Genomic DNA, 27,593 nt, shown 5'->3' with positions numbered 1-27,593 from the left:
CTAGGGCTGGGGCTGGTCAAGGAGTGTGTGATGCTAAGGAAGCACCAGGATAGGTTTGGGGGTGGAGGAACGTGGCAACAGTAGGATGGAGGGCATATGGCTGGAACAGGGCAGAACTGTGGAGGCAGGAGCCCACTTACTTGCAGGTGACATCCCCAGTCTGCTTGTTGACCACACAGGCTCCTTGGAGACAGCGGCTGCACTTGTTCACCTCACACCTTGGGCCCTCAAAGTAGACAGTGCAGCGACATTGCCGGGAGCCATCCACAGCCATCTGACATGTACCAAAGTTCTCGCAGTAGCCAGAGCACTCCCCTATAGTTGGGAGTGGAGAGGAAGTGCCTTATGCCCTACCCTCATGGGGCCCTCCAAAGGGGTGGTTAGGCACCTGAAAAGACTCCCTGGTCCCATGGATGACTCCAACCTCCTCCTGGGTCTCCTACTATTCCCGTATCACAAGCTCCAGGGCACAGAGGTATCCCTGAGTGTGCTAGAGGGGCTCTGCTCTTGCTTGCATAGTCCTGATGTCCAGGGGGCTTTCTGCCTCAGGGAGGTGTGCCAACACTTTTGTGAGTAGCACAAGCAGCCTGGGCCTGGCTCAGCTATATATGGCCTCCCTCCCCCGAACTTGCCTCCATGGGTCCTGGCTCTCCCCTTCCTCCCCTGGGGCCCAGAGATGGCTCACTCACGGTACTGGCAGCGGTCACCCAGGAAGCCAGGTAGGCATCGGCACTGGGGCTGGTTGCCCTGGTTGACAGTGCAGGTGCTGTTGTTGGCACAGTAGCCCGCGCACACCTGCTGGGTGCATTTGGGGCCTGTGAAGCCCGTGGGGCACCGGCACGTGGGCATGCCTGGTGGGAGAGGATGTATGAGTGGAATTATGGCTTTAGGAACCACTGGTCCTATAACAGAGGTATAGGGCTTGGAGGACCTGGGTGGGAGGCAGAGACCAGAGGGACTGGATGCCAGAGCTGTAGAGAGGAGGCAGGAGGTGAGGCTGAGGCCAGGCAAGGTAGGCAGGGGCTGGGCATTTGCCTGAGGTGGAACCAGAGGGGTGGGAGCCAGGGATAAACAAGGAGCAGATCTGGGGGTGGGCATACCAGATGGGGAGGCAGCACAGGTGCCCCCGTTGCGACAGTGCTCCCAGCATTGGTCCAGCTCACACTTGTCACCTGTGTAGCGGGGCTGGCAGCGGCACTTGGGCTGCCTCCGTGCATTGAGGAAACAGCTACCCCCATTGAAGCACTGTAGGTTGCAGGTTCCAGGTCGGGGAGCTGCAGGAGGGACTCATCAGCGGGAGAAGCCAGGGCAAGGGGAGAGGAGTGGGCAACAAAGGTGAGGGGAGGTCAAGGGCCTAAGGGAGGAGGGTCCTGAGGCGCAGGTGGGGCACTGGGGAGAAGTGTGAACGTACCATCTGGAGGGGGTGTTGGAGAGGGTACAGGCACACAGGTGCCGTTATCCAGCCGCTTCCCATTGGGACAGGTGCAGACAGGCCCACTGGGACTCAGTAGGCAGAGCCACTCACATTTCTTGCGGTCACAGGGGTTGGTCACTATAGGTGTGGGAGGCAGATGCTGAGCAGGACCCTTTCCCAAGCCCTGTGGACCCAGAATGCTCCCTTCTTCACTCAGACCTGAGTCCATGGCTTGGAGACCTGGTGCTCCTGGACCTTCCCTTCCGGACCCCAGGCTCTCCCTCTCCCTTACCTTCAGGCTGCTTGTGCTGATGGTACAGGACCACATCAGAGGCATGGCTCAGGCCACCTGTCAGGTTGATCAACGGGCTGTGTCCAAACTTATGGATCTTGAAGACACGATTATTGATGTAGGTGACGCCATAGATGTAATCCTCAAAGACATCAATACTGAAGGGGTGACTTAGGCCTGGGGAGGAGTTGAAATCAGAGAAATCTTGGGTTACAGTCACATCCTTCAGGATACCAGTCCTCATGGCTCCCAGGCACCTCAAATTCCAAACATCCAGACCAAAATATCAACATTCCCCCCACCTGTCCCTTCTTCTTTTGGCAGGGCAGCATTCAATCACTGAGCCACATCCCCAGCCATTTTTTGTATTTTATTTAGAGATGGGTCTCACTGAGTTGCTTAGTGCCTCACTAAAATGCTGAGGCTGGCTTTGAATTCCTGATCCTCCTGCCTCAGCCTCCCAAGCTGCTAGGATTACAGGGGTGTGCCACTGTGCCCAGCATTTCCCACGTGTCCCCTCTGTGGCCACTACTGATAGAAGGCTTTTGTGGTCATGGTTGACTTCTACTACTTCTCCCCACATTTTAAGTTCCCACTGCCACTTCTACTGCCTCTATACAAATTGATATTTAGTGGTAGAGTAAATGAATTGACAGGTGGGCCAGAGTCAGGTGGGCACAGCCTACAGGATTGCTGGGGGCCAGGCTGATGAAGGATGGTAGCACTGGAGTGAGGTTTTTGAGTTCAGTTGGGAGGCTGGGGGCCTGAGGGTAGGGTTGGGGACCAAGGCTGCTGCTGGGCTCTGACCTCGCTTGCTGTCAGCGGCCACGATGGGGTCTGTGCCATTGAGCCGGATGCTGCCGATGACTGAAAGCTTGGCATCTGCCCAGTATAGTCGTTCATTGTGATAATCTACAGCCAGGCCTAGGGGAGGGCAGGGAGTGCTGTGAGGGCTCAGCCTCTTCCACATCAGAGGTGAAGACAGACTTGACTCAGTGTCCAGGACAGTGCACCTTTCTCACATGACCACTCTCAACCACTTATCAAGGAAAAGCGTCCACAAGCCCTATGCCTGGATCCAGCCCCAGCCCTGCCCCTCACTAGCTTTTTTGTGACTGCAGCACTAGCCTTGGAGAGCCTGCCTTTCCCACAGCCCCACCCCTGCCCAATGGACCTGTGGGCCACTGAATGTTGTCCTGCACCAGTGTCTCCCGAAGGGTCCCATCCATCGCTGCCGTCTCAATCTTGGGGTGGTTCCCCCAGTCTGACCAGTACATGGTGCTGGGGAGGGAGAAGGGGTGAGAATGGATCTGACCTGAGAGTCAGGGGAGGGTCCCTAGCAAAGGCAGCACTGGGTAGGGCCAGCGCCTGGGGTATCTTGGAAGACTGGAGTACCTGAGGAGGACCCTGGAAGGGTGTGCTTGTGGATGCTGGGCCCATGCCCCCTGCCCAGGGGCTTCCTACCACCAGCCCATATGCCTCCCCCCTAGGACCCTTGCCCACCCCCTTAGTGGGTCCACCACAATGGCGTGGGGCTCGTCAATCATGCCCGAGATGAGTGTCTTGCGGTTCTCGCCCTTCATTTGTGCCACCTCAATCACGTCTCGGCCAGAGTCGGTCCAGTACACATTCCCGGCCACCCAGTCGATGGCAATGCCCCTTGGCATCTTCAGCCCTGAAATCTGAATAGGGGTCTCGGGCTCAGGGGCCACCACTTTTTTTTTTTCCTTCCCATGATCCCCACCTCTGGGTCTGCCATCCTGCCCCTGTGAAACATTGCCCCACATCAGTCAGTCCTAGACTTTAAGGAGATGCTAGGCTTGGAGCTTTCACATGTTTTGCCAGTTAATCCTCACTAAAAAAAGACTACAAGATAGGTATTGTTATTATTATCACTGGTGCTGGGGATCAAATCCAGGGTCTCTTGTCTGCTCAACACTCTACCACTGAGCCCCGCCCCGCCCCAGATAGGGATCATTAGCTCATTTTATTGATGAAAATAGTGAGGTCAGAGAGTAAATGGGCCAAGACTGACACAGGTGGCAGTAATGATCAGGAATTAGCGTGGGCTCTGATGCTGAAGGTCAGTCTGCCTTGCTGCCGTGGGCTGCGGGTGACACAGACAACCCCTGATAATTCTGACTGCTCTGTCCATGCCTTAGAATGTAATCCTCACCAGCCATGCCTTCTAATCTCACTCTTTGCCCCCTTCTGTCCTTTTCAAATTCTTCTCTGAACTGTCTGATCTACTAAACTCTTCCACCCAATCTGTATCAAGCTGGGCACTCACATTGAGGTGGGTGACACCCCGGTCAATCTGTCTTCGGTGTCGGTTGGAAGTGGTAGGAGGTGCAGCAGGTGGCAGGCTTCGATAGGAGATGGTGCCTGTGTGCCAGTTAGTCCAATAGACACGGCCGGCCTTAACATGGACATCCATGGCATCGATGCGGACACTCTCGTCACCTTGGAAGGCCTGCTCGTAAGCGGAATGGGGGTGCCCAGGGAATAGGCTGCGGATCTCATTGTCATCAGCAATGTACAGGACCTGGTACTCAGAGCCTGGAAGGGCAACAGGTTGGATGTCAGGTGGGGGTAAAATGCTGCAGAAGGAGGCCAGGGCTTGGGGTTGGGCTGTGGGGTGCTGGGTCTGGTGCTAGGAGAAGGGGGTCCCCAGTTCATCCCCTATCACCCCAGCAATATCCTCACTCCTAATCGACCATCTGCTCCAGCCAGAAGAGGATGCTCATCCTCCCAGTGCTGGGACCTAGGGCTTCAGCCTAACCTGTGAACATCCCCTCTTCTCTGAGATGATCTATTGTGACTGCTCTTCCAGAAGTCTGTCCCTGCCCCTCCAGCCTCAAGGACTTCTGCACCCTCATGGCCTCTAGATGGCATCACAGCACTCTGACTCATGCTGTCTGACAAGGGCTTGTGGGTGCTCATGCATGTGAGAGTTTATGTGCATGGCATAGAAGGGTATGGGTATATACAGGTGTAAGAGTGCATGGTTTTGTGTATCTACAAGCTCATGCCCATGTAGGGTATGTGTATGCATAGGAATGTGTGTAGGTGTTTGCATATAAGCACATGGAAGTGCAGGTGTGCATCAAAGCATATGGGAAGTATGTAGGGGGGGCACATGTGACAGTGTAAGTGTGCCAGAGTGTGCTCTCATCCTGAGAGTGGTGAGAGAGGAAGCTTTCATGTGTGCTCTATGGGAGTGCTCTCCCCATTGAACTTTAGAGTCAGAGGCTATGCTGTCTGCTTGTGCCACACTGTGCCCAGCATACTGCATCTTGGATCTGGGGTCCATGCCTGGGCAAAGGTGTGTGGAGGGAAATGTTCCATTCCAGACTAGCACTATTTTGTATCATGGTGGCACCTGGCCCCATCCACCCTTCCTGTCCTCTCCTGGCTCTGTACCTTCTGCTTTGCAAGTGTTGTGTGTCTTCATGAAGTTTCGGGCACAGCTGCAGAGGTGGCCGCCCTTGGTATTGTTGCAGAGTTGCGAGCAGGTGCCAAAGCGCAGGCACTCATTGATGTCTGAGGGTTACATACACAGAAGGGTCATGGAGAGTCCAACAGTTGGGGCTTCTCTCCCACAACCCTGATTTCCTACCCTGGCATCCGGGCTGGCCTGGCACAGTGTGGAAGCCTGAGCGGCAGGCACAGTAGGCGGCTTTCTCAGTACGCACGCAGCGTGCCTCATCCCCACAGATGCTGGCATTGGTGGCGCAGCTGGTCAGCTTGGGGTCTGTGGGAGATGGAGAGTGGATTCCTTCCCAGAGCCCCTCCTCCCAAGCCCAGCCCCACCATCCCATGGTCAGGTCTTACCGATGCTGCAGTCCTCCTCGTCAGAGCCATCTCCACAGTCATCGAACATATTGCAGCGCAGTGAGGAGGAGAGGCAGCGCTGGTTCCGGCACAAAAACTCCTTCTTGTCTTTGCAGTGGGGGATCTGTGCCGTGGGAGGCTCTGGGGAGGACAGGGGCTTCAGGCCCTGGGTATTTTCCATACTGTCCCCTCCTCCCACAGGGACCCCGCAGATACCAGAGGGTCCAAGCCCAGCTGTCTGTTAAACTTGCAGGGGGAACCGGTTAATCATTAGATTCCCAGCCTCCTCCTGCAGATGTAGGGCATCAGAAGCCTCTTCTCCCCAGGAGCTTCTCTCAGACTCCCAGCAGTGATCCTCCCCTGCTGCAGCTCCCCCAGGACCCCCTCACTGGCCCCCTGCTCACCACAGTCCTCCTCATCAGTCCCATCCCCACAGTTGTCAGTGCCATCACACTGGCGCCCGATCCATAGGCAGACACGGTCATTCTTGCAGCGGAAGGGCCGGTTGGGAGGGCACACGAACCGGGCTGCAGCAGCCAGGAGACAGCCAGAATCAGTCTTGCGGTCAGGGGTAGAGGCCACCACAGGCCACCAGAGAACCAGGGAGCCTGGGAATCCCACCCTCCCCCTGAGGCCAATCCCTGCCCTGCCTTGCCCCAAATCTCACCACACTCCTCAGGGTTCTCATCTGAGTTGTCCCCGCAGTCATCCTCGCCATCGCACTTCCAGGCCAGCGGCTTGCACAAGGTGTTGTTACACTGGAACTCGTCCAGAGGGCAAGTCCGCACTGGGAGCCAGAGGGAGCAAAAAGGGAGGAATGAGCCAGGGCTGCAGGCTGCCCAGGCAGGATCTTGCCCAGATCCCTCGTGGGGCTAGGCCCAGAGGGGTCACCGAAAAGCAGTGGCACAACTGGACTAGACCCATATCTCCTAATTTTCTACCTGATGGGCAGAGGGGCAGAGGTGCCTCCTATGATATATAGGGGAGAAGAGGCCATTTTGAAGAAGTGTCCAGAGGGGCTGGAGGGCACTCTTTTTGGTGGATGTGGCAGGGCAGGCAAGCCTAGTGTTTTTCTGTGACAGGCACAGAGGCACAACAGCGGGTAGAAGACTAAAGTTCAAGTCCCTGTCTTCAGCCTACCAGGGCAGAGCCAGGATGTCTGCCCTCAAAGATGAGGTCCCTGACCCCCAACTTTCTCTCCTGGCAGATTTTACACTGTTCCCTTCTTCTGCAGAGCCCAGGAAGATCTGCTAGGGTCAGGTTCTGGTTCATTGTCCCAAGGAAGGAAAGTGAGCAGGACTTGGCTTCTCAGGGCAGCAGACTGTTAGGAACTTGTGTTGGTGGCTGGGGTTATGGGCTTCTGGCTTTCAGCCTAACTGGCCCCAATTAGGTGCCATTGGGGAGAGAACCACCTGCACAAAAATGCACACAGCAGCCCTGAGTCTTGTTCAGTGCTGTATCTCCAACACCTATGATGGTCAATAAATAATCACTGCATGAATAATGAATAGGGGGAAGAATGAGAGAACTTGGCCACACGATGGGATGGGAGGGCCAGGGGAAGACAGGCTGGAGGGCTCACCACCAGTGCCACAGGCTTCCTCATCGCTGCCGTCCATGCAATCAGCATCCGCGTCACAGCGCCAGCGCAGGGGGATACAGTGACCACTCTTGCACTGGAACTGGTCCATGTCACAGCGGGGCGTACAATCTTTCTGTGGGCATGGGAGCCAGCAGCCTGGTCAGTTTGGCACCAATGGGGCCCTGCTCTGACTCTTCTGAGGCCTCCTTCTTTCTGGTTCCCCACCCACCTCATCCGAGCCGTCTGCGCAGTCATGGTCCCCATCGCACTTCCAGCGCCCAGCGATGCAGCGGCCATTGGCACAGGAGAACTCACTCTCAGAGCAGGGCCGAGGGGCTGGGGAGGGACAGGGGAGAGATAGACCCCAGCAGGGTGGGCACAGGGACTCAGCCTTCGGCCATCTCCAAGCCCTTGGAAGTGAGACTCTGGAGCACAAACCCCATCCCTGTGTCCTTAAAGGCCACAGGTGACTGGTGTAATGACCAGGATGCTCAACCAATCCTGGACAGAGCCACTGACTGCCCTCAGGGGACAATGCTTATCCAGTGGGGACAGACACATGGGAGAGAGCACTAGGTCCTTGGTCCTGCCCTCAGGGAAGGCTATGGATGGGGAGGGTAGAGAAGGGACCAGACCACTAAGACAAGCACTGAGTCTGGGGAGGGGCCAATGAAGGATGATGGGCAGAGGCACATAGGGGATGGGTGGGCTCTGGGGCAGAGGCAGGACATGGTGGGAGCAGGGGCACATCAGAGACACCTACCTCTGCAACCCCAAGAGGACAGTGTGAAAATGGAGAGAAACATGAGATGAGGTGAAATGGCACAAACTCAAGTACACGGCATGGAGTGGGGTGGGGTGAGGCGCGAGGGAACTCTGACCCCGCCCTGGGAGGGGGGCCCCTTGCTCTAGCCCAGACAGGTGGTAGTAGGGGCAGGGGAGCTGAGGAGGGAAGTGCAGAGGCCTGGGGAGGGGCGAGCAGTGGCCTGGGGGCAGCAGGGAGTGGCACATACTGCAGCTCTCCTCATCTGAATTGTCCCCACAGTCATTGTCATAGTCGCACTGCCAGCGGCCTGGCACACAGCGGTTGTTCTTGCAGCGGAATTGGTATGGTTCACAGGTGCGCTCATCTGAGATGGAGTGGACATTGGGACAGTCAGGGATGGAGTGGCAAGTAGATATTATGATCACAGGTGGGTGTGGTTTGAGGAAAGCTCAGCTCTGGGGAGCCCAGGCTGTGGTGTGACGTGGAGTTTACAAAGCGGTTAGGAGACAAGAGTTTGTGTGTGTTGGGTGGGGGGTGGGGAGACGGCTGCTTTGGGGAGGACATGAACAGATTCCTTAATGTGGGCAGAGAAGATTCTGCACAGGTATGTGTTGATGAGGTGTGGTGGGGGCATGGAAGAAGGGATTAGGAGGTGGTGGGCATTGGCTGAGAATATTCCACAGCAGGCACAGGAAGCCTGGTGCGGGGCCATGCTGAGACATGGTCAGCACGCAGCCAAGATCTCTGACTGCCAGTGGGCACCATGCCACCCCTACCCTGTAGATTGCTTTCCTCTGGAGTGGGGGCCGGGCTCACCACACTCTTCCTTGGGCTCATCTGAGCCATCCCCACAGTCATCTTCTCCATCACACTTCCAGCGTGCTGGGATACAGCGGCCCGAGTCCTTGCAGCGGAACTCGTCCACTCCACAGGTCATTTGGGCTGCAAGGGAGGGCAGGAAGAGGGTGAGGCCCTTCCAGAAGCATGTGGCAGGGTGGGAGTGGGCACAAGGGTGCACGTGTGGAGGTGGTGGCAGCAGCACACGCTGTGGGGGATGGTGGGCTCCCCAGGAGTGCCAGGTCACTCACTGCAATTGGCGGGCTCGTCACTGCCATCCACACAGTCATTGTCCCTGTCGCAGACCCAGACACGGGGGATACAGCGCTTGGTGATGGAGCACTGGAACTGGTTGGGGGCACAGGTCACCTCAGCTGTGGGGTGAATGAGAGAATGAGGATCTTCCCCTTGTTGTGTGCCTTCCCCTCAGGGTCACTGTCCTCTCCCTCTTCCAAGCCTTGGCCTTGGTTTGGCCAGCAATATCTTGGGAGGAAGGAATAGTTTATTTCCAATTTTAATGCATTTTCTATTCTGGATCTGTAATACCTCCAAGAAAGATGATTTTATGAGTAAACCAGGTTACATGGATGATTGATGTTGCCCCTCTAATAAAGTAACTGGAGCACCTCTAGAAGAAGCAGTGGGGGGCCTGGTGCACACCTGTAATCCCAGCAGCTCAGGAGGCTAAGGCAGGAGGATCTAGAGTTTAAACCCAGCCTCAGCAACTTAGCGAGGCTCTAAGCAAGTCAGAAGGGCTGGGGATGTGGCTCAGTGGTTAAGTGCCCTGGGTTCAATCCCTGGTACCAAAAAAAGAGTAGTGGAGAATCAACGTGCACCCTGTGTATGGCTTGCTCCCCACCCTGGCCCCTATGGCCTCAGGCACTCACGGCAGTCCCTCTCGTCCTCGCCATCTCCACAGTTGTCCTGCCCATTGCAGCGGAAGATGCCAGGAATACAGCGGTTGGTGTTGGTGCACTTGAACTGACTGGGCAGGCAGACGTGGATGTCTGTGGAGGCAGTAGGAGGAAAGGGTAACTAATGGCGGATCAAGGACTCAGGGGCAGGGAGGGGGCCCGGTTCCCTCAGTGGGCAGGAATGGGTCTGGGGCTTTGAGCAGCAGGAATCCAGCCTGGATAGAAAGCTGCCATTGGCTGGATATGCCTTGCTCTTAAAACCTTCAAATCTTGGGGAAGGAGGGTAGCTGGTGGTTGGGCAGCTGCTTACCGCAATTGGCTTCATCACTATTGTCCTGGCAGTCGTTGTCACCATCACAGATGAAGGCAGGGTTTGTGCAGATTCCTGTTGAGCACTGGAACTGTCCTGGGCGGCACTTGAACTCGGCTGCCGGGGAGGTGAGGCTTGGCGTCAGAAGAGCAGGGGGTGGGCATGGTCAGGACCCTCCCTGAGCACTGCAGCCTCCACCTCTCTGATAGCCAGTGAGGCCCCTCCTGCCATCTGCACCCTGGGCACTCACGACAGTCTGGAGGCTCATCTGAGTGGTCCCCACAGTCGTCCTCAGTGTCACACTTCCACCAGAAGGGGATGCACTTGTCGTTCTTGCACACAAACTGGAGGGCAAGTGGGGGCAAGAGGGGTTGGTGGGGTCTGGGGAACTCAGAAGTTTTTCTTTTGAGAGGCTAGGATGCTTCAAAGAAAGGGGGCGTCTGTTAGGGGGAAGGTGTGTGGAGGTCAGGGCTTGGGGGATTCGTGAGGGAGGGTCATGTTTAGGGTGTGGAGGTGTCTGTGTGAGGTGACAAGTATAAAAGTATTGCTGTTGGGAGACAAGAGGTAGGTAAGAAATGTGGGGGTGTTAGCCTGGGAAAACCAGATGTATGAGGATATTAGAGCAGGTGTTTGGGTCCAAGGAGGATTGGGGGTACTGGCGTGAGGGGTCAAGGCAGTGGGGGTCCAGAGGAAAGCCTCACCTGGCTTGCAGTGCAGTTGGACACACAGGTGCGTCCATCACCACCCAGGTAGAAGTTGGTGGGGCAGGCACATTTGTGCCCACCCCCAGGGGACAGCAGGCACAGGTTGCTACAGCCACCATTGTTGACCTTGCAGGGGTGATTGGGTACTGCCAGAGAAAAGGTGGTTAAGGGGAAGCTGACAGCCTGATTTATGACTCCCCAAGTCATTGGCCTCTGGCATATTGAGGGAAGTATTCTCTGTGAAGTTTCTGATCTTCCAAAGGCTAGCTGGGTGGAGATAAGGTGGACCTCCATCCTGCCTCTTTCAGGAAGGAGCTGGAGCCTAAGGCAGTAGAGGATCCTCTCAAGGTCCCAAGATCAGGCTGGGTCTCAAGCTCACATCCTGCAACATCTTTGCCCTCCCTTACTGTCCCTCCGTTTCCTGGGCCCCATTTTGGTGCTCTGCACCCAGACCCACCCCTCTCTGGATTCCCTGACTGGCCTCAGGGCCTAATTGCCACAGGACTCCATGGTTGGACTTGGGCTAGGCTGAAGCTCTCATGAACCCAACCACATTCTGTTTAAGCCCTCTGGAACCTCCCAGTATCTAGCAAGGAGTCCTCAGTCAATGCTGGAATGGGGATGAGCAGAAACTTCCATTAGCCTGAACACCCAGTTTCTTCTGGGTTCCCATACCACCCTGGGGCCTTCTGCCCAGCTCATCCTTTGCTGCTCCTGCCCCTTGCTCACTTACCATCTGGCTGGCGCAGGGCATGGAAGACATGCAAGTCCATGGGACGGTGCAAAGTGCTGATTAGGAGTGTCTTGTTGGTGCCTGTGGTCTTGTGAGCTCGGTTGATGGACTTTGTCTCCCAGTCGGTCCAGTAGACATAGTCTTCAAACAAGGTCAGTGCGAAGATGTGTGGGATGTCTTGGCTTAGCACTGTGGGGTGCAGCAAACAAGCACGGCAGCAGTCAGCTCCAAGTGTAGACACTCTGCTTTGCCTACTTGATCTCCTCAGCCCCCACCTAACCATGTGAGGTGGGCATGAGCCCCACCCAGTTCCAGATGGGTCTATGGCTTCTCAAGGTTTCATAACTAATGAGTGGCAGACTGTCCTTAGAAATTCCTATTCTACATAGTATATGGCTCCTCTTAGGAAGTCAGGAGTGTTTCCCAGCTCCAGGCTTCCAATCCCCACCTCTCTTAGGACTGCTATCCTGAGCTACACCTGGGAAAGGCCTTTCTTTCTCCTTACCAAGAAGCTGAATTGTGGCCTCATACCTGGGCCAGTCCTGGGGAGTGCCCTGGGTACTCTGAACCCCTACTTGGTAGGTGGTGTCCTTATACCATACCCTCTGTTTATTTATTTATTTATTTTGGTACTGGGGATTGAACCCAGGGGTGCTAAACTTCTGAGCCACATCCCCAGCCCTTTTTATTTTTTATTTTGAGACAGGGTCTCACTAAGTTATTTAGGGCCTTGCTAAGTTATTGAGGCTGGCTTTGAACTTGTGATCCTCCTGCCTCAGCCTCCCGAGCCTCTGAGTCTATAGGTGTGCACCATGTACTAGGCTACCTCTGGCTTTTATGCCCACTTTTGGTGTAAGGGCTGTCAGGCATAGGGGGACTTTCTAATTACTAGGGAGCCCTGCAAAGGGCAGCAAGGGCAAGGGCAATCCTGATCCCCTGTCACTTCAGACTTATGTCCCCCTAGGCCTGCTATGTTGGGCAGTCTCAGTGGCACACTGACCGACATGGCGATTGGAGCCATCCAGGCTGGCAAATTCAATATAGTCCTCGCGGGCATCAGCCCAGTAGATACGCTCGGTGACATAGTCCAGTGTCAGGCCATTGGGCCATGTGATCTTGGTGTCCACAATGACGCTGCGGCCAGACCCATCCATGCCAATCCGGCCAATCAGTGAGTGGTCACCCCAGTCTGTCCAGTATAGGTACCTGGCAGGTTGATAGGCAGTGAGCACCAAGAGGTCCAGTGCATGGTCCCACCAGGAGCCTGAAGGGAGACTGAGCCTGGATACCTGAGGGTATCACTTTTCAGGGGTTTCCCCAACCCTCCTTGCTCACATACCCATTTTGCACATCCACCACCAGAGCCCTGGGCTCACGGAGACCAGAGCTGACCAGCACTGTCCGATAGGCCCCGTTGAGCTTGGACACTTCGATGGTATCCCGGCCTTTGTCACACCAGTACAGGTTGCCACCTACCCAGTCCACAGCCAGCCCATCTGGGTTGCTGAGGCCTGTCCTATGCAGCACCTGCAGGCAGGAACAAGGCAGGAAGAGCCCTGGATGACTGGGGTAGGACCCTCAGCTTCTCATTCCTGTAAAATGGGGTAGGGCTCCCTCTCCTGGCCTGTTGGGAGGATCATGGATATAAAATGCTCATCCTGGGCCTGACACTAAGTAGGTATCAGCAAGGGCTCCAGGAAAGTGTCTAGATGAGCAAGACCACACCCAGGCCCCACAGTGCCTGGAGCATAGGTGTAAGGGAGGTCAGGCATAGGGGGACTTTCTAATTACTAGGGAGACCTTCAAAGGGCAGCAAGGGGAAGGGCAAGAGGAATCTTCTAGCCCTCATGCTCTGGGCTTGAAGAAGGGAGAAGTTATGATAACAGAATCATGAAGTCTCTCATTGCAGAGATGAGAGGGAAATAATTCTGGGAGGTAGGAGAGGAAAAGAGAAAATAACTTTAAAACAGGGAGTCATCTGGGAAGGAGGATTGAGATCACATCTTTGGGGTTCCCAGCATGTCAGCTGAGGGAAAACTGCCCCTGGCCTCACCTGCACGTTGCTTCCATTAAGGTGCATCCTTCGGATCATGCTGCCCTGGGTTGTCACATCTGTCCAGTAAATCATCTGCTCTCGGTAGTCAAAGTCCAAGGCAACAGCATTGTTCAGACCCTGGATTTGGGGAGTAGAGAAAGTGGAAGAAGTCAATTATGGCATCAGGGGCACATTGGCATTGGGGGAGGGAAGGCCTGCAGTCAGGAGAAGTCTAGCTAGAGAGGCAGTAGTGCAGATGAACATGTGGCCAAGTGGGAAGTGTTGGTGGGGAGGCTGTACTGGACAGGGGTGAGGAGAGCCTGGGTTTTGGTACCTGCTTAAGCAGTGTGTAATTGGAGCCATCCAGGTTGAGCTTGCGCAGGTAGTACCGGTTGGCGAAGATGAGAAATGGCTCTTCTTCTGGAGGCAGAGGATCTTGGCTTAGCTACTGGCTAGAGCATGTTCTAGCAGCCCTGGTCCCCCAGCCTGTCTTAAGCTCTGCTGTCCCAGCTCTCCCTCCTCATTCCCCAACTGCCTGGGCCACCTCACATCCTCCAAGCACCCATCTCACCAGTCACAGCTTTGCAGCTATGGGGGTCACCTCCACGCGGGGCATAGCCCTCTACACACAGACACTTGTAGCTGCCATGGGTGTTGATACAGCGCTGGCTACAGGGGAAGGTGGTACTGCACTCATCCACGTCAGCACACGTCCGGCCATCATCCTTCAGCCGGAAGCCAGGGCGACAGCGGCACTGCGGGCACAGGGAGACTCAGGCTCAGGATGTGGCAGAGGTCTGGGCCTCTCCCTAAGAAGACCCACAGTCAGAAGTCCTCTTGACTTGCCCTTGCCACAGGGAGGCAGACAGCACACAAGTACTGACCCACCCTGCCAGAGGTTGTACCCTGGATGTCTCTCTATCAAGACTGATGCCTGGGCCTCCTCCAGGGTGTCTGGTGAGCAGCACTGGACAGAGTTGTGCATGATTCCCTGAAGTGCTTTCTTCACTTGGCTGTCCTCCTGTCTTGGCAGCCACTCCTCCTCAGTCCCCTCTGCTGGTTCCCCTCACCTCCCTCCCCTCAGTGTCATTCGGCACAGGCTCAGGCCTTGGACCTCCACTTTGCCATCGACACTTCCTTGGGGATCTGATGAGGCTCATGGATTTAAATAGCATCTGTAGGCTGACAGCACTCCCTCCAGGCTGGCTTCTCCCTTGAACTCCCTGGACTGTGTTATCTGTTGCCTACTTGACATCCTCTGTCTTCTTTCACAGCTCTTATCTTATCTGTCAGCAAATCCTGCTCACTGCACCTTCCAGGTAGATGGAGAACCACCTAAGCAGAGGCTTCTGTCTGTTCATTGCTGCATCCCCAGAGCCTGGGACACTGGCTGGCGGAGTGGGTACTCAATAAACACTCAATGGACAATGAATGGATAGATGAGGAGGTGGAGCAAGCAGCTCTGGTCAGGTCTGGGGGTGTGGAAGCCCCAGCTGGGGGCTGGGCATACCTTGAAGCCAATCTTGAGGTCCTCACAGTCCTGGCTGCAGCCACTGAGCTTGCGGCTGAGACACTCGTTGACGTGGCAACCACGTTCGTCTGAGCCATCGCCACAGTCGTCCTGGCCATTGCAGAGAAGTGATTCAGCCACACAGCGCCCACTGCTGCACAGGAACTGTGATGAGGCATTGCACTTGTGCTCTGTGGTGGGTAGAGGTTGCGGGTCAGTGAGTCACAGGCATCCAGGGAAAGGGGGAGAGAGAGGGGTGCCCCACACTGGGCCCACCTGGGCTGGTGCAGTGTGGATTCTTGGGGGCTTCATCACTCTGGTCGTGACAGTCATTCTCGCCATCACACTCCCACTGGCGGGAGCTCAGACAGCGACCATTGGCACAGCGGAACTCATTGGGGCCACAGGTTGGGTACTCTGGGGAGGAAGGTGGGGGACAATGAAGCTGGTTCACTGGGTACAGTCCAAGCACAGCCCAGAGTAGTGCCCAGCCTCTACCTCAACCCCAGGGCTTACCACACTCAGGGGACTCATCAGAGCCATCTGCACAGTCACGGTCGTGGTCACACACAAAGTGCTTGGGGATGCACTGGCGGTTCTGACACATGAACTCACGGTCGTCACAGGTGCTGTTGTATACTGCAGACAGAGGCAAAGGGCCCCTCAGTTCTGCCCCACCAACTGATGGCTGTCCCCCACCCCTGACTCTCCTGTGGTTTGAGTAGTAGAATGGGCAGAGTGCTGGGCAGGGAGTCTGGACCCCTGAGCTGTAGCTATGGCTCTGCCACTGACCGACTGCAGGACTCTTGCTCAAGCACTTTCTCTCTTGTACCTCAGTTTCCCCCATTTGCAAAGTAAAACCATGGCCATTGGTTGCCCACCCACACCTCATGACTCCTGTCACTCACGGCAGCCAGCTGCAATGCTCTCATCCGCACCGTCGGCACAGTCCTTGTCACCATCACAGAGCCAGCGCTCAGGGACGCACACATGGGTGCCAGGGCAGGAGAAAGAGGAGGGACCGCACGTCTTGCCTTCTGTGGGGGCAGGGAGCCACTGAGGGACTGAGGGGCAGGCAGCTGCAGGGCCATGCCCCACAGCTGTGTGGGGCCCCTCTGCAGGGTGTGTGTGGGGGTGGGGCACATCCCTCCCAACCTGATCCCAGCTACTGCTCACCACAGTGAGCTGCCTCATCTGAGCCATCCCCGCAGTCATCGCTGCCATCACAGAGCCACTGTTTGGAGATGCAGCGATGGTTCTGGCACTCAAACTGGGCCTCTGAGCAGAACTTGTCTGGGATAGGAAGAGAATGTAGTTAGATGGCCGGAGGGGAGGGGAGGATGGTGCTCAGTTGGGCAGATGCCATGGGAAGGACAGAAGAGATGCCCACAGCGGCCCTGTGTGTGGGGCTCAACATGAGACGGAGAAATGGTCCATTTCTGAGCCTGAGAGTCAGGTGCTAGGGGGTATGGCAGAAGGCCCTGGGTGCTCTTCTCCAAGGAGGACTAAGAGGTGGGGCATGGGCACAGCCTTGGTGGTAGGTTGAAACCCCAGCCCGCAGATGCTTTGGCTCCTACTTGGTGAGCAGGGTACTGTGGTCACTCACTGCAGTGGGTCTCGTCCTCGCCATGTTCACAGTCATCTTCCTTGTCACATGTCCAGCTCATAGGGATGCAGCGTCCACTGGGGCAGGCAAAATAATTGAGGGGGCATCTGGGGCGCTTTACACCTACAGAGTGAGGGAGGTGTGAAGACACTGCTAGCCATAGGGGCTGCCGTCTACCACCCAGCTGCCACTGGCTGACCTGGGCAGTCACGCTCGTCGCTGTAGTCTCCGCAGTCATTGGCGCCATCGCACACCCAGCTGGGCGCGTAGCACAGGGAGGTCCGCTCACAGGGTTGGAAGAGCACACCCTTCACACCCAGGCGGAAGTAGCTGCTGCAGTCGGTGGCACCTGATGGAGAGTGATGAAGGGTCCTCCTGAAACACCTTCCTAGCTGCTGGCTCCCCAGCGCCTTCATGTATTTCAGAAAGCTGGAATGCTGTCCACGTTGACTACTCACCGCCCTGCTCCCTGAATCCCAGGGAGTCCAGGAGCAGGAAGGGCAGAGGAATGCCAAGAGGACATGGGGCAGGGGAGATCAATGGGCTGAGGCTCCAGGAGGGACTGGTGGGTCGTTACTCACTGCAGTTCATCTCATCTGAGGCGTCTTCACAGTCCACGAACTGATTGCAGCGGCTGGAGTTCCCAATACAGGTCCCATCCCGGCAGCGGAATTCGCCCACACCACAGGCAGTCTCTAGAACAGCGCCACCCAGTACTGTCAGGTCAGAGTCGCCTCCAGGTGGGCCAGAAGGACCTAGGACAGAGCTCCTGGCCCAAAGCACCTGCTCAGCCTGTCTTCAGAGTGCCTTGAACTAGATGCCCAGGGCCTGGGAACAAAAGCTCTGCCAGGGCAAGGGTGAGGTCAGGGGCTGGGGCTGGGGTTTCGGCGGGGGGTGTGGGGGGGTATTCCACTTACTATTGCAGGGAATCTCATCAGAACCATCCCCACAGTCGTCTGCCCCATTGCACCACAGCATGTTGGACACACAGCGCCCGTTGTTGCACTGACGGAATGTCTTCTTGCAGCGGCGGGAGTCTGCAGAAGGGGGAGTGTCACAGTAGGCTGGGGAAAGGCTACCTCTATGACTGTGAGCATAAGTTCACTGCCAGCTATAGGCTCCGTCCAGGCCACTGGTGCTTCTGCCCTTATGAGCTCCCAGAATTCCTTCTCAAACCATGGCGTTGGGTCACAACACTGACCAGGGGCCTGGGGGAGGAGGACCAGGGCCCTGGGCCTGGGAGTGGAGGGGCTGGTGTGGGCTCCTTACTGCAGTAGGACGGCTTTTCATCAGACTTGTCCTTGCAGTGGGAGACACCGTCGCACGTGAGGCTGAAGTTGATGCACTCGCCATTGGCACACTCGAACTCATCTTGAGCTCGGCAAGAGGAATTCACCGCTGGGGAGGAAGGTGGGGGAGCTTCATAAGTCAGGGCCCCTGCCTGAATGCCCATATCCCTCTCCCCTGCAGACTGGGGTCATTGTCAGAGCCTCCTTGTCAAAAGAGCTTCTGGGCCTGGGCTGGAGAGTCTGGGAGATGATCCCTCATGGGATCATCCTTTCTCAGCCCCTCTTCACTCACTCACCTCGGCAGGTGAGGTCCTCCTGGAGGATTCGGCCTCCTCGGCAGGAGCAGTTAACATGGCCTTGGTGGGTGAGCAGGCACAGGTCCTGGCAGCCCCCATTGTTGATGCGGCAAGGAGAGAGTTCACCTGAGCAGGGACAGGTGACCACAAGCTTCAGAATGTGCTCTGCTGCATACACACCCAAGGTGCCCCACTCAGCCCCGGAGCCTCCTAGCACTGCAGTTCACAGCAGGGGGCGCAGATGCCTTGGGAAGCCAGGAAGGGATGTTGGGATGGTGAGGTGCTGATGTATGTGCTCCTAGATGGGGCACTCTGGGCTTTGAGGTGCATCTCAGGGTGATTCTCATCCAAGGAGCCTTGAGATCACATGTACAGTGGTGGTCCCAGGGCATATGTGAGGAGCAGGGGGGAAGCCTGGGAAAGCTGTGAATCTGTATGGGACACCTGGCCAGCATGGGCATGCGCATATGCATGTACAAGCTGAGGGTGGGTATAGGCAGCACCTGGCATGCCTAGTACTGACAGAATGTCTACAGTACACCACGTACTGTAGTGTATGGTGGCTCTGGGTGGAGGCAATGACCAGGGCATGTGGTGGGCTGTCCAAGGATGTAGATGAGACCTGGGGAGGTGTGGGTGATTTGTGTATGTGTGCACACATGCTTTAAATAAGATGGGCCTAGGAGTGTGCAGGTTTGTGTATGTGTGTGCACAGATGTCTTGAGGGGTCTGGATTAGAGGATTGGTAAATGCTTTAGAATATCTTGAGGGCAAAGGTGTATATAAATGTGTTTACAATGGAGGCCTCAGGAAATCAAGACCAGGTTGTAGTGTGTGTATAGGCACAATGAGAGTAAGGCTGGTGAGGGTGGCCCTACTCACAGCTGTTGGTGTCGTTGGCCACGGCGATGATGCCCATGGGCTGTTGGGGAATGTCCACACGCAGCAGCTTCATGTCGCTGCCCACATATTTGTTGGCCCGCTGCACTGCCCGCCGTACCCAGTCGGTCCAGAAGATGTGCTCCCCATACACAGCCAACCCGAAAGGGTGGACTGGCTCTGACTTCAGGATCACCTATGGAGACCACAGCTTCACTGTCACAGTGTGGCTCAGGCCTCTTATCTGACTCTGCCTCTGGGCTGGCAGGAGGGACAGGAGGGCCTGGGAAACCACAGAACAGGAAGGACCTGTGGAGGCATCTTGCCATCTCCCTTGTCTAACTGATGAGGAAACCAGGCTCTGACAGGACTCATGAGGGCTGTCCAGGGCCAGGACCCAGTGGGACTCCTCATCTCTTCCTGTTCTTCCCACTGTGAAGCACACCTGCTTTTCTGATGCTCCGTGACTGGCAGACTGGCTATCCCCTGACCCTGTCCTCCCTCTGTGCCGTCCGCCTGCCCGCCCTGTAGACTCACATAGCGGTGGGAGCCGTCATACTCGCACCGCTCAATCTTGTCCAGGGTGGCATCGGAGAAATAGAGCTTCTCTGCACGGTGGTCGATTGCCAGGCCATTTGGTGTGCGGATGTCTTTCTCAATGAGAGTCAAGACATTGGCTCCAGACAGGGCTGCCCGCATGATGCTTGGGTGTTGCTCATTCCAGTTAGTCCAGAACATCAGACTAGGGGGAAGAGGAACACAGGGCTCAAAGAGTCTACCTTGGAGAGCATGGGCCAGCTGTGAAGACAACTAGAACCCAGGGGCTAGTCAGGGAATACACCAAACCACAGGGCATGGGAACCTCAGCCATGGAAGCCAACATAACCCTGATGTCTGGGAAGGGCCTGGCTACTACTCACACAATTCACCCACTACACGGTCAGGTCTCATTTATGGTGTGTAGCTGTGTGTACGTACACACACAGGCACACTACAGTGTCTGTGACATGACTGTCTGAATTTACTGAGATGAGAGATCATGTAGCCAAGTGAGTCAGGAACTCAGGTTCCAATCCTGGCTCCACCACTCACTAGGTAGGTGCCCTTAGGCAACTTACTTCACCACCACGTGCCTCAGTTTCCTGAGGTCTCAGGGGGCCATTTAACATAACAGTGTGACAGAGTAGTCCATATGTATTGGGTGGTGAGTCCTGGGCTTTTGTTCTCCTAGATTCACACTCACTTGGGCCTGGGCTGGGCAGGGGAACCAGTACTTTCCAGTGGTGCTTAGACAACCCTTATACACACTGGACTCGGAGAACCACCCAAGGACACAAAAGCCAGTTATGTCATTGAATTCTCCAGTAGGACCTGTCTTTGCCCCCTCCCACCTTGGCCTAGCTACTGCTCTTATCACACAGCTGGGGGACTCGTCTCTTTGAATCTCTCTAGTCTTACTCTTTTTACTACCCCCAACCAAGTTCCCCACCACAACTGAACTATTGCCTTCTCTGCTAGGGCCATGGAGGAAAACTATGCTTCTTGTCCATCAGGGAGCTGAGCTGCTCCTGAGCCTCTGTGAGCTCATGAGGACAAGGCTGCAATTGTAAAGGCCTCATCCTGGAGAAGGGCCAGGGGTTCTTGATGACCATGGAATCAGGATAGGAGTTTGGAGAGAGGTGCCATCTCCCTCCAGCTTGTCCAGAAAAAATGGGTGTCCTGGGACAGCAGTTAGAGTCTCCTCCTTGCCTTGTGACAGCTGACTTGACTTGTCCCCACCAGGGACTTTCACACCCTCAGATCCAGCCCAGGTCACATTCACAGTGGGAGGTGGCTTTCCTCCTGTAGTCAACAAACTTGCATGTGTGGGGTTTTGTGTGACGCCACAGTGGCTTCTAAGTTTGGTAAAGGAGCAGAGGAAGGCTTTCCTGGGACAAGCACTCAGCAGCCAGGAATATGGCAGACCTTCTACCCATCTGACTGTGAGTTTCCCAGGCTCTCTAGTGCCCCAATGCCAGCTTCCAGGCAGACTTGGTAAGGAGGCAGGGTCATCTGAGCCTCTGCTCACCTCTGCCCCACCATCTGGTCCATACGGTTCCTTCCAACTCCCCCAAACTGCCTGCTCCTTCTAGGCAAGAAAGGCCCCCAAGATAGCCCTGCCCTGTCTCTTTGGGTACCTTGTGTCCTTCCCCAGCTTCAGTGTACTTCAGCCATTGTTCAGACTAGGGCTCAGAACGGCCTCTGTGATAACATGCTCCCTGACATCCAGTCAAGGGCACGCCCTGGGCACACAGTCAAAAAGCTCCCTGCCACCTCACCTCAGTAGAACTAGACACACCTGAAGCAGGGATCCAACTCTCTTGTTCCCTACTGTCCTTAGCACATCCCTAGTTCTCTGGAGCCACTTGCTCAGTAAACAACAGAACTGACTGGGGTGAGAGGAAAGGAACTTGGTGGGTAACCCCTGGGATTGGGGTGGGATGCAGGCCAGGGAGCCCATCATGATGGTCCCTCCAAGGAGGCTCCAGGCCTATGAAGAACAGGCCCTGTGGCCAGCCCCAGACAGGTAGGGTCACCAAGGGTCATGGCAGGGAAGCCTGGATCTTCGTCATCAGTCATGTCCCTACAAGCCAGACATGCTGAGGCAGGAGGGAACAGAGGGCCCTTGTGCTGGGTCAGCTGTGCCAGGCAGGCTGGGCTGGGGCTGGATTAGAATTACATCAGGGTGAGGAATCTCGGTTCAGTACACTCACCGTTTCTATGTAGTTGCTTTTGGGTTTTGTTTGTCCCTTAGTTTCCTAGTAAAGCTTTTTGAAAACATTCCAAATGCTTCTGAATCAGGGGAAAAAGTGTCCACATGTGGGCCAGGATTGCCATGGTGCGGGGTGGGTCATGAGAGGCCCACACAGTGGGGTGAGGGCTGTCCCTGCAGGAGCACAGAGCAAGACCCCAGGTAGACCCTGGGGAACTGGGGAGCATCCACCCATAGGAGGTTTTCTTCAAGTTCTTTCTGGCTTACCCTCTTGCCTTCTTTGCAACCCGACCCCAGCTTCCTGGTCTGCCAATACCCTGAAGAATTGCGGAGGTCCCCTTGCTGTCCTTCCCTGCCTTTAGCTTTCCCTCACCTAGGCTTTGACTCAAAAGGCCTTTCCTATGCAGGCTTTGACTTTCCCACTTTCAGGTCCTGAGCTGAGCACAGCCTCCATGATGCATCTCAGACTTTGACAGCCCTGTCCTGCTGTCATTGCTGCCCATGAATAGGACTGCTCTGACCAGCTAGGGGGCTTGAACAACAGGCTCAGCCTGTGGATTTCACATTCCTGGGGTTCAGTGAACATTCTTTTTTTTTTTTTTTTTTGGTAATGGGGGTTGAACCCAGGGGTGCTTAACCATTGTGCTACATTTCATCCCCAGCCCTTTTTTTTAAAAAAAAAATCTTTATTTTTATTTATTTATTTTTATGTGGTGCTGAGGATCGAACCCAGGGCCTCACAGGTGCTAGGCAAGGGCTCTACCGCTGAGCTACAACCCCAGCCCCAGCCCTTTTTAATATTTTATTTAGAGACAGGGTCTCTAAGTTGCTTAGGGCCTCACTAAGTTGCTGAGGCTGGCTTTGAACTTGTGATTCTCCTGCCTCAACCTCCCAAGTTGCTAGGATTACAAGGCGTTTGCCACTGTGCCTGACTCAGTGAACATTCTTTACCTGAAGTTTTGAGTCCTAGAGCACTAGAGGACCTACTCTGTGCCTTGAACTTAGCTGTCTGACAAGTGAATCGATCACAAAAGCCAAAGTGTCCTCCACGACCCTGACCTTCCCTTTGGTTCCAGCACCTGAGTATTATCCTTTACTATATCACAGATGAGGAAACAAGCTCAGTGAGGTTATGCAGGTCACCTGAAGCTACACAGCAGAGAAGGGTGAAACCTGGGTTGCTGCCCACCTCTACAACTCCTCCATCCCCAACCTGCGGCTACCTGAGGCAGTTTCTGCTGCCCCCTCAGCCCACCTCTCCCAATCCCCAGGCCTGGCAGCTCACTTCTGGCATTCATCCAGCACAAAGGCCCGTGGGTGGTCGTCTCCAGACATGGTGATGACTGTCTCTCGCTCAAAAGCCCCTGGACGAGTCTGGTCCACTGTGTGGCGGGTGATGGTAGATGTCGTGTAGCTTGTCCAGTAGAGAGTGTCCCAGCCACGGTGATAGGCTAGGCCTTCCACAGAGCCCACGTCTGTAAAGAGACAGGAGCAGCCACGGTAGGGAGTGGGCCAAAGAGCAGAGCCAGAGGGGAGCCTGGGCAGGAGCTAAGGCCAATGGCCTGAGGCACCTGTTCTCTGGCTGGAAGGGGGAGTATGGGGAGTATAGGGTGCACCGTGTAGCACAGAGACTTTGGTGCCCCAAGTACCAAAGTACCTTGACTCTTAGTACCTTGACTCTTCCTGGACCACCTTACCATCATCCATTCAAGTGATCCACGGCCTACCTGCCTAACCCTTCTCGCTAGTAGCCCACTCTTGGGCAACTTGGCTTATGTGTGCTCACACTTTTCAAGAGCTACCGATTCTGCCCACTGGGATGCAAACCTCAATGTGGACCTCAATAACTTGACTCCTGCTTGGGCTGGAGTGGGGGGCTTCCTATTTCAAAAGACCTGAACTGAATCGTTTGGTAAAGGAGACATCTTAAACTACATGCACTATGAGAGACAGAGCCGAATGGTGGTACTGGAGGAAGACTCAGGGTTAGTGGCTTCCAGCTGTACGACAGAGCAGCTGCCAAAAGACTGTGCTGCATTGTAGTCCCAACAGCCTGAAGGGAGGGCTGTTCTACCCATCTCTCTGACCAAGCCATGATTTCAGAGTGTTGAGTTTAGCTTTGGACACTTTTTTCCCCCCTCTGGTGCTGGAGATAAAACCCAGGGCTTTGTGCATGCTTAGCACACACTCTACCACTAAGCTATACTCCAGTTACACCCACATGCCTGTTTACAGACATGTGGACAGTACTTTATGATACAGAAGATGTCCCAGAGAGAACAGGTTTGCTCTGCTGTATACGAAGCACCTCATTCAGCTCCTAGCAGATCTTTATGGACCAACAAAATGAAGGAATGAATAAATGAATCAAAAGGACTGGGCTAACCAGCCTGCAGCAGAGAAAATGTAGTGGGGCAACATAGCAGTTTCCAAAGAGCTAAAAGTCTGTCACTGTAGGACAGTCCAATGGGTGTAACCACCCTTGAACATGACTTCTCTGTGCTGAGCTAAGCTTTCACATGTAGCATCTCTGGGATCCTGTCTCCCATCAGGTGAGAAAGCTAGGGTTTGGTGAGAGTGAGAAGCTTTTCCAAGCTACCGAAATGTTAAGGGACTGGAGCTGCACCTTGGCCCGAGTCTGCAGCCTAATGTTTGCACACTGGGCTCTGCTAGGAGAATATTGTGGGAAGGCTATGGGCAGAATCAGGCCCCAAGGGAGCCACCTGACTCCAGATAAGGAGAAACTTTGAAGTAACTACAACAACACAGTGATCCAACTGGTTCTTAGCTAGGGATCTACAGCAGGTAGAATTCAGAGCCAGGGTAGGGTGGGCTGGCTGATATCTGTAAGTCTACATTGACCCTCCCACCCCCACTTCCTGGGAACACTTGGGGTCTGGCTCACTCTCCACAATGGTGGTCCTCCCGGAGCCATCATCGTTGATCTGCTGGATGTTCCCAAAGTGAATATCGCTGAAGAAGATGCGATTAGGGGTGCCTGGGGAGGTGCCTGCTCGGTAGTCGAAGGCCAAGGCAATAACATTCTTCATGTGCTCAGGGTCCTCAAAGGGCTGCACAGGTGCATTGAGGTTGCGCTCATCCGATAGGTGGATGCTCTTGAGGATGGTGCGCTCTGAGTAGAGCAGGTAGCCAGCATATTCACGACAAGATGCCCCGTCTTCTGCCAGCATTCCATGGGCACAGGCACAAGCCCGCTGTCCACCACCCCGGTACAGACACAGCTGCTGGCACCCGCCATTGGCTACTGCACACACATTGGTGCCTGTGGGGAGAGGGGGTTACAGAAGGCACAGTCCACCTTTTGAAAAGGCTCACTGGTGCCTCTGTCAGCTGAGTCCAGTGGAAATTCCATCCTGCTCATCCCCAGCTCAAATGACCCTCCAGGACCCAGAGCCCAACATCCAGATCTGTCCTAGAGACAAACCTCTCTTTCCAATCCTGGGGTCTTGGGAGTTACTAGTAAGTGCCCCTGTGGGTCAAACCTCTCTCCCAGACCTTCTCACTCCTAGACCCGGCTGTCCCCAATGGACTCTTCTCCCTAGCCTAGGGTCTCAGCCTCACCTTTCTGCCGGTCCCTGTTGAAAACCTTGATGTCTTTAAGCTGCACTCCAATGCCAGTTCGCAGGGGCACAGAATCTGTGGCATTATCTTTGCTCCCGCGCTTGATGGAGCCATTGGCATGAGTCCTGGGGGGAAGGGAAGGGTATGAGCAGGGTGTTGATGGAACTAGGAGGGAGGGAACAGATGAGAGATGGCAGGGCAGAGCCCTCACCTGTCACTCCAGTAGATGAAATCCTCAAACACAGACACTGAAAACATGTCCATGTTGTTGCTGGACAGGACCACCTCACGGTTCTCACCCGTCTCCAGGTCGATGCGCTCAATTTTGTCCATCCGAGCGTCACACCAGTATAGCTTCCCATCCTGTGGGACAGAAGTACCCACCTTGCTTCAGAACCATGCTTCCCTCCAGCTCCCATATCCCAGCTCAGTGTGTGGCCTGCACGGAACCCTTAATTTAGCTTTCCCCACTTCGTCCAGGTCCTCCTGACTTCTGACTTGCCTGAGATGCCACTCTCTAGGTGTCCCTCCACTTCCCACTTCTGAGTGACCCTTCCATCATCCCTAGGGCAGAGAAGACCTATTCTGGGTAGGGGATGGGCTAGAAGACTCCATGACTCTCCCTGTTCCATGTCTTCCCCGTGAATGGGGCTCGTCACAAGGAGATTCAGAATGGTAGAGCACAGAGCCAGGGGGATCTAGCCCATTAGCTGCAGGGCTGAGTATGGGTCCAAACCTGATAGTCCACTGAGATGCCATTGGGCCAGCTGATGCTGACATTGACCAGCACCACTCGCTCTGTGCCATCTAGTCGAGACCGCTCAATACGGGGGTACTGACCCCACTCAGTCCAGAACAAGTACCTGCGGGATGGAGGTGAAAGTGGAGGGTCAGTCCCCAGACCATGCAGGAGAGGGACCTCTTCAGTGATAGTGCCAGACCCAAGCCAGCCTTTCTAGCTCCTCACCCCTTTTCCGGGTGGACAGTGATGGCCCGGGGCTTGTCTAGACCCTGGGAGATGACTACGTAGCGGAAAGAGCCATTGAGCCGGGCGACCTCGATGACATCAAAGCCCTGGTCTGTCCAGTAGATGTTGCCTGAGGAGGAAGTTGGTGGGGCTCAGGGAGGTCAGTGGGGACATATTACCTGGTGCCCCTCTGCCCTTAGATCCCTATGTAGCTCCCCATTGGCTCCTGCCTACTCCTTTCCCTCTTCTTCTGAGGCCCCATGTTCCCGCCAGTCCTCTGCCCCACCCCGAGTCCCTGGTCTCTCCCACTGCTCACCTGCCATCCAGTCCACTGCAATACCCTCCACACGGCCAATGCCATTGGTTACCACATCCTCACGCCATGTCTGGTCCCGCTTGGCCCGACTGATGGTGCTCAGGCCCATGTCCACCCAGTAAATGGTGTCATTTTCTGGAAGTAGAGGAGCCAACAGGAGATGCTCAACAAGGCAGGGGCAAGGAAGGGGATCAAAGTCACATAGTGGGTCAGGGTAGAGGTGGGTAAGTGCTGTAGGCACCTGGTGCTTGGAAGGTGAGGCAGTGGGCAGTGGGGAAGCTCTAGTAAGTTCTCTTCAAGCCAGCGCAGGCAGCCTGTCACTGGGCCTCAGAGTGCATCCCCCCGCCCCCCAAGATCCTGGCCATATCCCACTCCCCCGCTACCAAATGGCTCACCAGCATGGAAGTCGATGCCAACAGCCAACGAGGTCCCCGACACTGGGACCAGAGCATCTGACTTGTCATTAGGATCCAGGGGAATTCCCCGGATTCCCTCGTGCACAGAGTACAGGAGAAAGGAACCCACACCTGAAACACAAGGATACTTCATGCATGGGCCTTGCTGACATCCTTGAGGCTTGGCTCCTGTCACTCTTAACTTGTTATCTGCATCCCCTTCTGATATTGCCCACAAGCCATGTTCTCTACCCACCATATATACACACTCTGGCATGAGGCCAGGAGCCTGGAGCTTGGTGGGAAAGAGTCACCAGGCCAGTAAGTCTGGAGAACAGGGCTCTGCAGGACTTCTAGCTACCACTAGAGGGCAGAAGAGACCCAGCTTTCTCTCCCTGAGCTCTGCCCTCCTCCACCAACCAAACCCACTACCCCTCAAAGGGCCTTAGGGAGAGTCTGGGAGGACTGAAACAGAGAATCAGGACTTCAAATTTGTGCTCTACTGACCTTAGTTTCCTCTTCGTCCCGACTCTGCTCTATGTCTAACCCTTTCCCAACTGAAACTCAAACCTTCCTAGAA

General features: G+C 55.3%; 1 protein-coding gene across 1 annotated transcript in view; it reads right to left on the bottom strand.

Annotated features, from left to right (window-relative positions):
• Window positions 1-27,593, bottom strand: part of Lrp1 (LDL receptor related protein 1) — an 80,311-nt gene that overhangs the window by 1,875 nt on the left and 50,843 nt on the right. The window contains exons 35-84 of the mRNA XM_076854739.1: window positions 27,014-27,145; window positions 26,619-26,753; window positions 26,303-26,432; window positions 26,072-26,198; window positions 25,547-25,698; window positions 25,336-25,460; window positions 24,659-25,036; window positions 23,039-23,228; window positions 19,539-19,743; window positions 19,005-19,197; window positions 18,123-18,248; window positions 17,807-17,935; window positions 17,455-17,574; window positions 17,119-17,232; window positions 16,737-16,886; window positions 16,538-16,660; window positions 16,108-16,224; window positions 15,840-15,968; window positions 15,448-15,570; window positions 15,208-15,348; window positions 14,932-15,122; window positions 13,993-14,176; window positions 13,756-13,841; window positions 13,440-13,559; window positions 12,726-12,913; window positions 12,387-12,592; window positions 11,387-11,575; window positions 10,651-10,799; window positions 10,200-10,293; window positions 9,950-10,066; window positions 9,613-9,732; window positions 8,977-9,099; window positions 8,705-8,830; window positions 8,136-8,252; window positions 7,352-7,458; window positions 7,123-7,255; window positions 6,208-6,327; window positions 5,945-6,067; window positions 5,541-5,681; window positions 5,326-5,460; window positions 5,130-5,249; window positions 3,997-4,265; window positions 3,210-3,388; window positions 2,881-2,987; window positions 2,514-2,630; window positions 1,707-1,883; window positions 1,412-1,552; window positions 1,101-1,274; window positions 690-851; window positions 141-315 (exon numbers count right to left, since the gene is read on the bottom strand). Of these exons, the coding sequence (XP_076710854.1) occupies window positions 141-315; window positions 690-851; window positions 1,101-1,274; window positions 1,412-1,552; window positions 1,707-1,883; window positions 2,514-2,630; window positions 2,881-2,987; window positions 3,210-3,388; window positions 3,997-4,265; window positions 5,130-5,249; window positions 5,326-5,460; window positions 5,541-5,681; window positions 5,945-6,067; window positions 6,208-6,327; window positions 7,123-7,255; window positions 7,352-7,458; window positions 8,136-8,252; window positions 8,705-8,830; window positions 8,977-9,099; window positions 9,613-9,732; window positions 9,950-10,066; window positions 10,200-10,293; window positions 10,651-10,799; window positions 11,387-11,575; window positions 12,387-12,592; window positions 12,726-12,913; window positions 13,440-13,559; window positions 13,756-13,841; window positions 13,993-14,176; window positions 14,932-15,122; window positions 15,208-15,348; window positions 15,448-15,570; window positions 15,840-15,968; window positions 16,108-16,224; window positions 16,538-16,660; window positions 16,737-16,886; window positions 17,119-17,232; window positions 17,455-17,574; window positions 17,807-17,935; window positions 18,123-18,248; window positions 19,005-19,197; window positions 19,539-19,743; window positions 23,039-23,228; window positions 24,659-25,036; window positions 25,336-25,460; window positions 25,547-25,698; window positions 26,072-26,198; window positions 26,303-26,432; window positions 26,619-26,753; window positions 27,014-27,145 (7,429 nt within the window). The remainder of the gene's footprint in view (window positions 1-140; window positions 316-689; window positions 852-1,100; window positions 1,275-1,411; window positions 1,553-1,706; window positions 1,884-2,513; window positions 2,631-2,880; window positions 2,988-3,209; window positions 3,389-3,996; window positions 4,266-5,129; window positions 5,250-5,325; window positions 5,461-5,540; window positions 5,682-5,944; window positions 6,068-6,207; window positions 6,328-7,122; window positions 7,256-7,351; window positions 7,459-8,135; window positions 8,253-8,704; window positions 8,831-8,976; window positions 9,100-9,612; window positions 9,733-9,949; window positions 10,067-10,199; window positions 10,294-10,650; window positions 10,800-11,386; window positions 11,576-12,386; window positions 12,593-12,725; window positions 12,914-13,439; window positions 13,560-13,755; window positions 13,842-13,992; window positions 14,177-14,931; window positions 15,123-15,207; window positions 15,349-15,447; window positions 15,571-15,839; window positions 15,969-16,107; window positions 16,225-16,537; window positions 16,661-16,736; window positions 16,887-17,118; window positions 17,233-17,454; window positions 17,575-17,806; window positions 17,936-18,122; window positions 18,249-19,004; window positions 19,198-19,538; window positions 19,744-23,038; window positions 23,229-24,658; window positions 25,037-25,335; window positions 25,461-25,546; window positions 25,699-26,071; window positions 26,199-26,302; window positions 26,433-26,618; window positions 26,754-27,013; window positions 27,146-27,593) is intronic.

This window comes from Callospermophilus lateralis, chromosome 4 (assembly GCF_048772815.1).
Source record: "Callospermophilus lateralis isolate mCalLat2 chromosome 4, mCalLat2.hap1, whole genome shotgun sequence".
Taxonomy (NCBI): Eukaryota; Metazoa; Chordata; class Mammalia; order Rodentia; family Sciuridae; genus Callospermophilus; species Callospermophilus lateralis.
The sequence above is the reverse complement of the archived record's forward strand: the minus strand, read 5'-3'. Positions and strand labels throughout refer to the sequence as shown.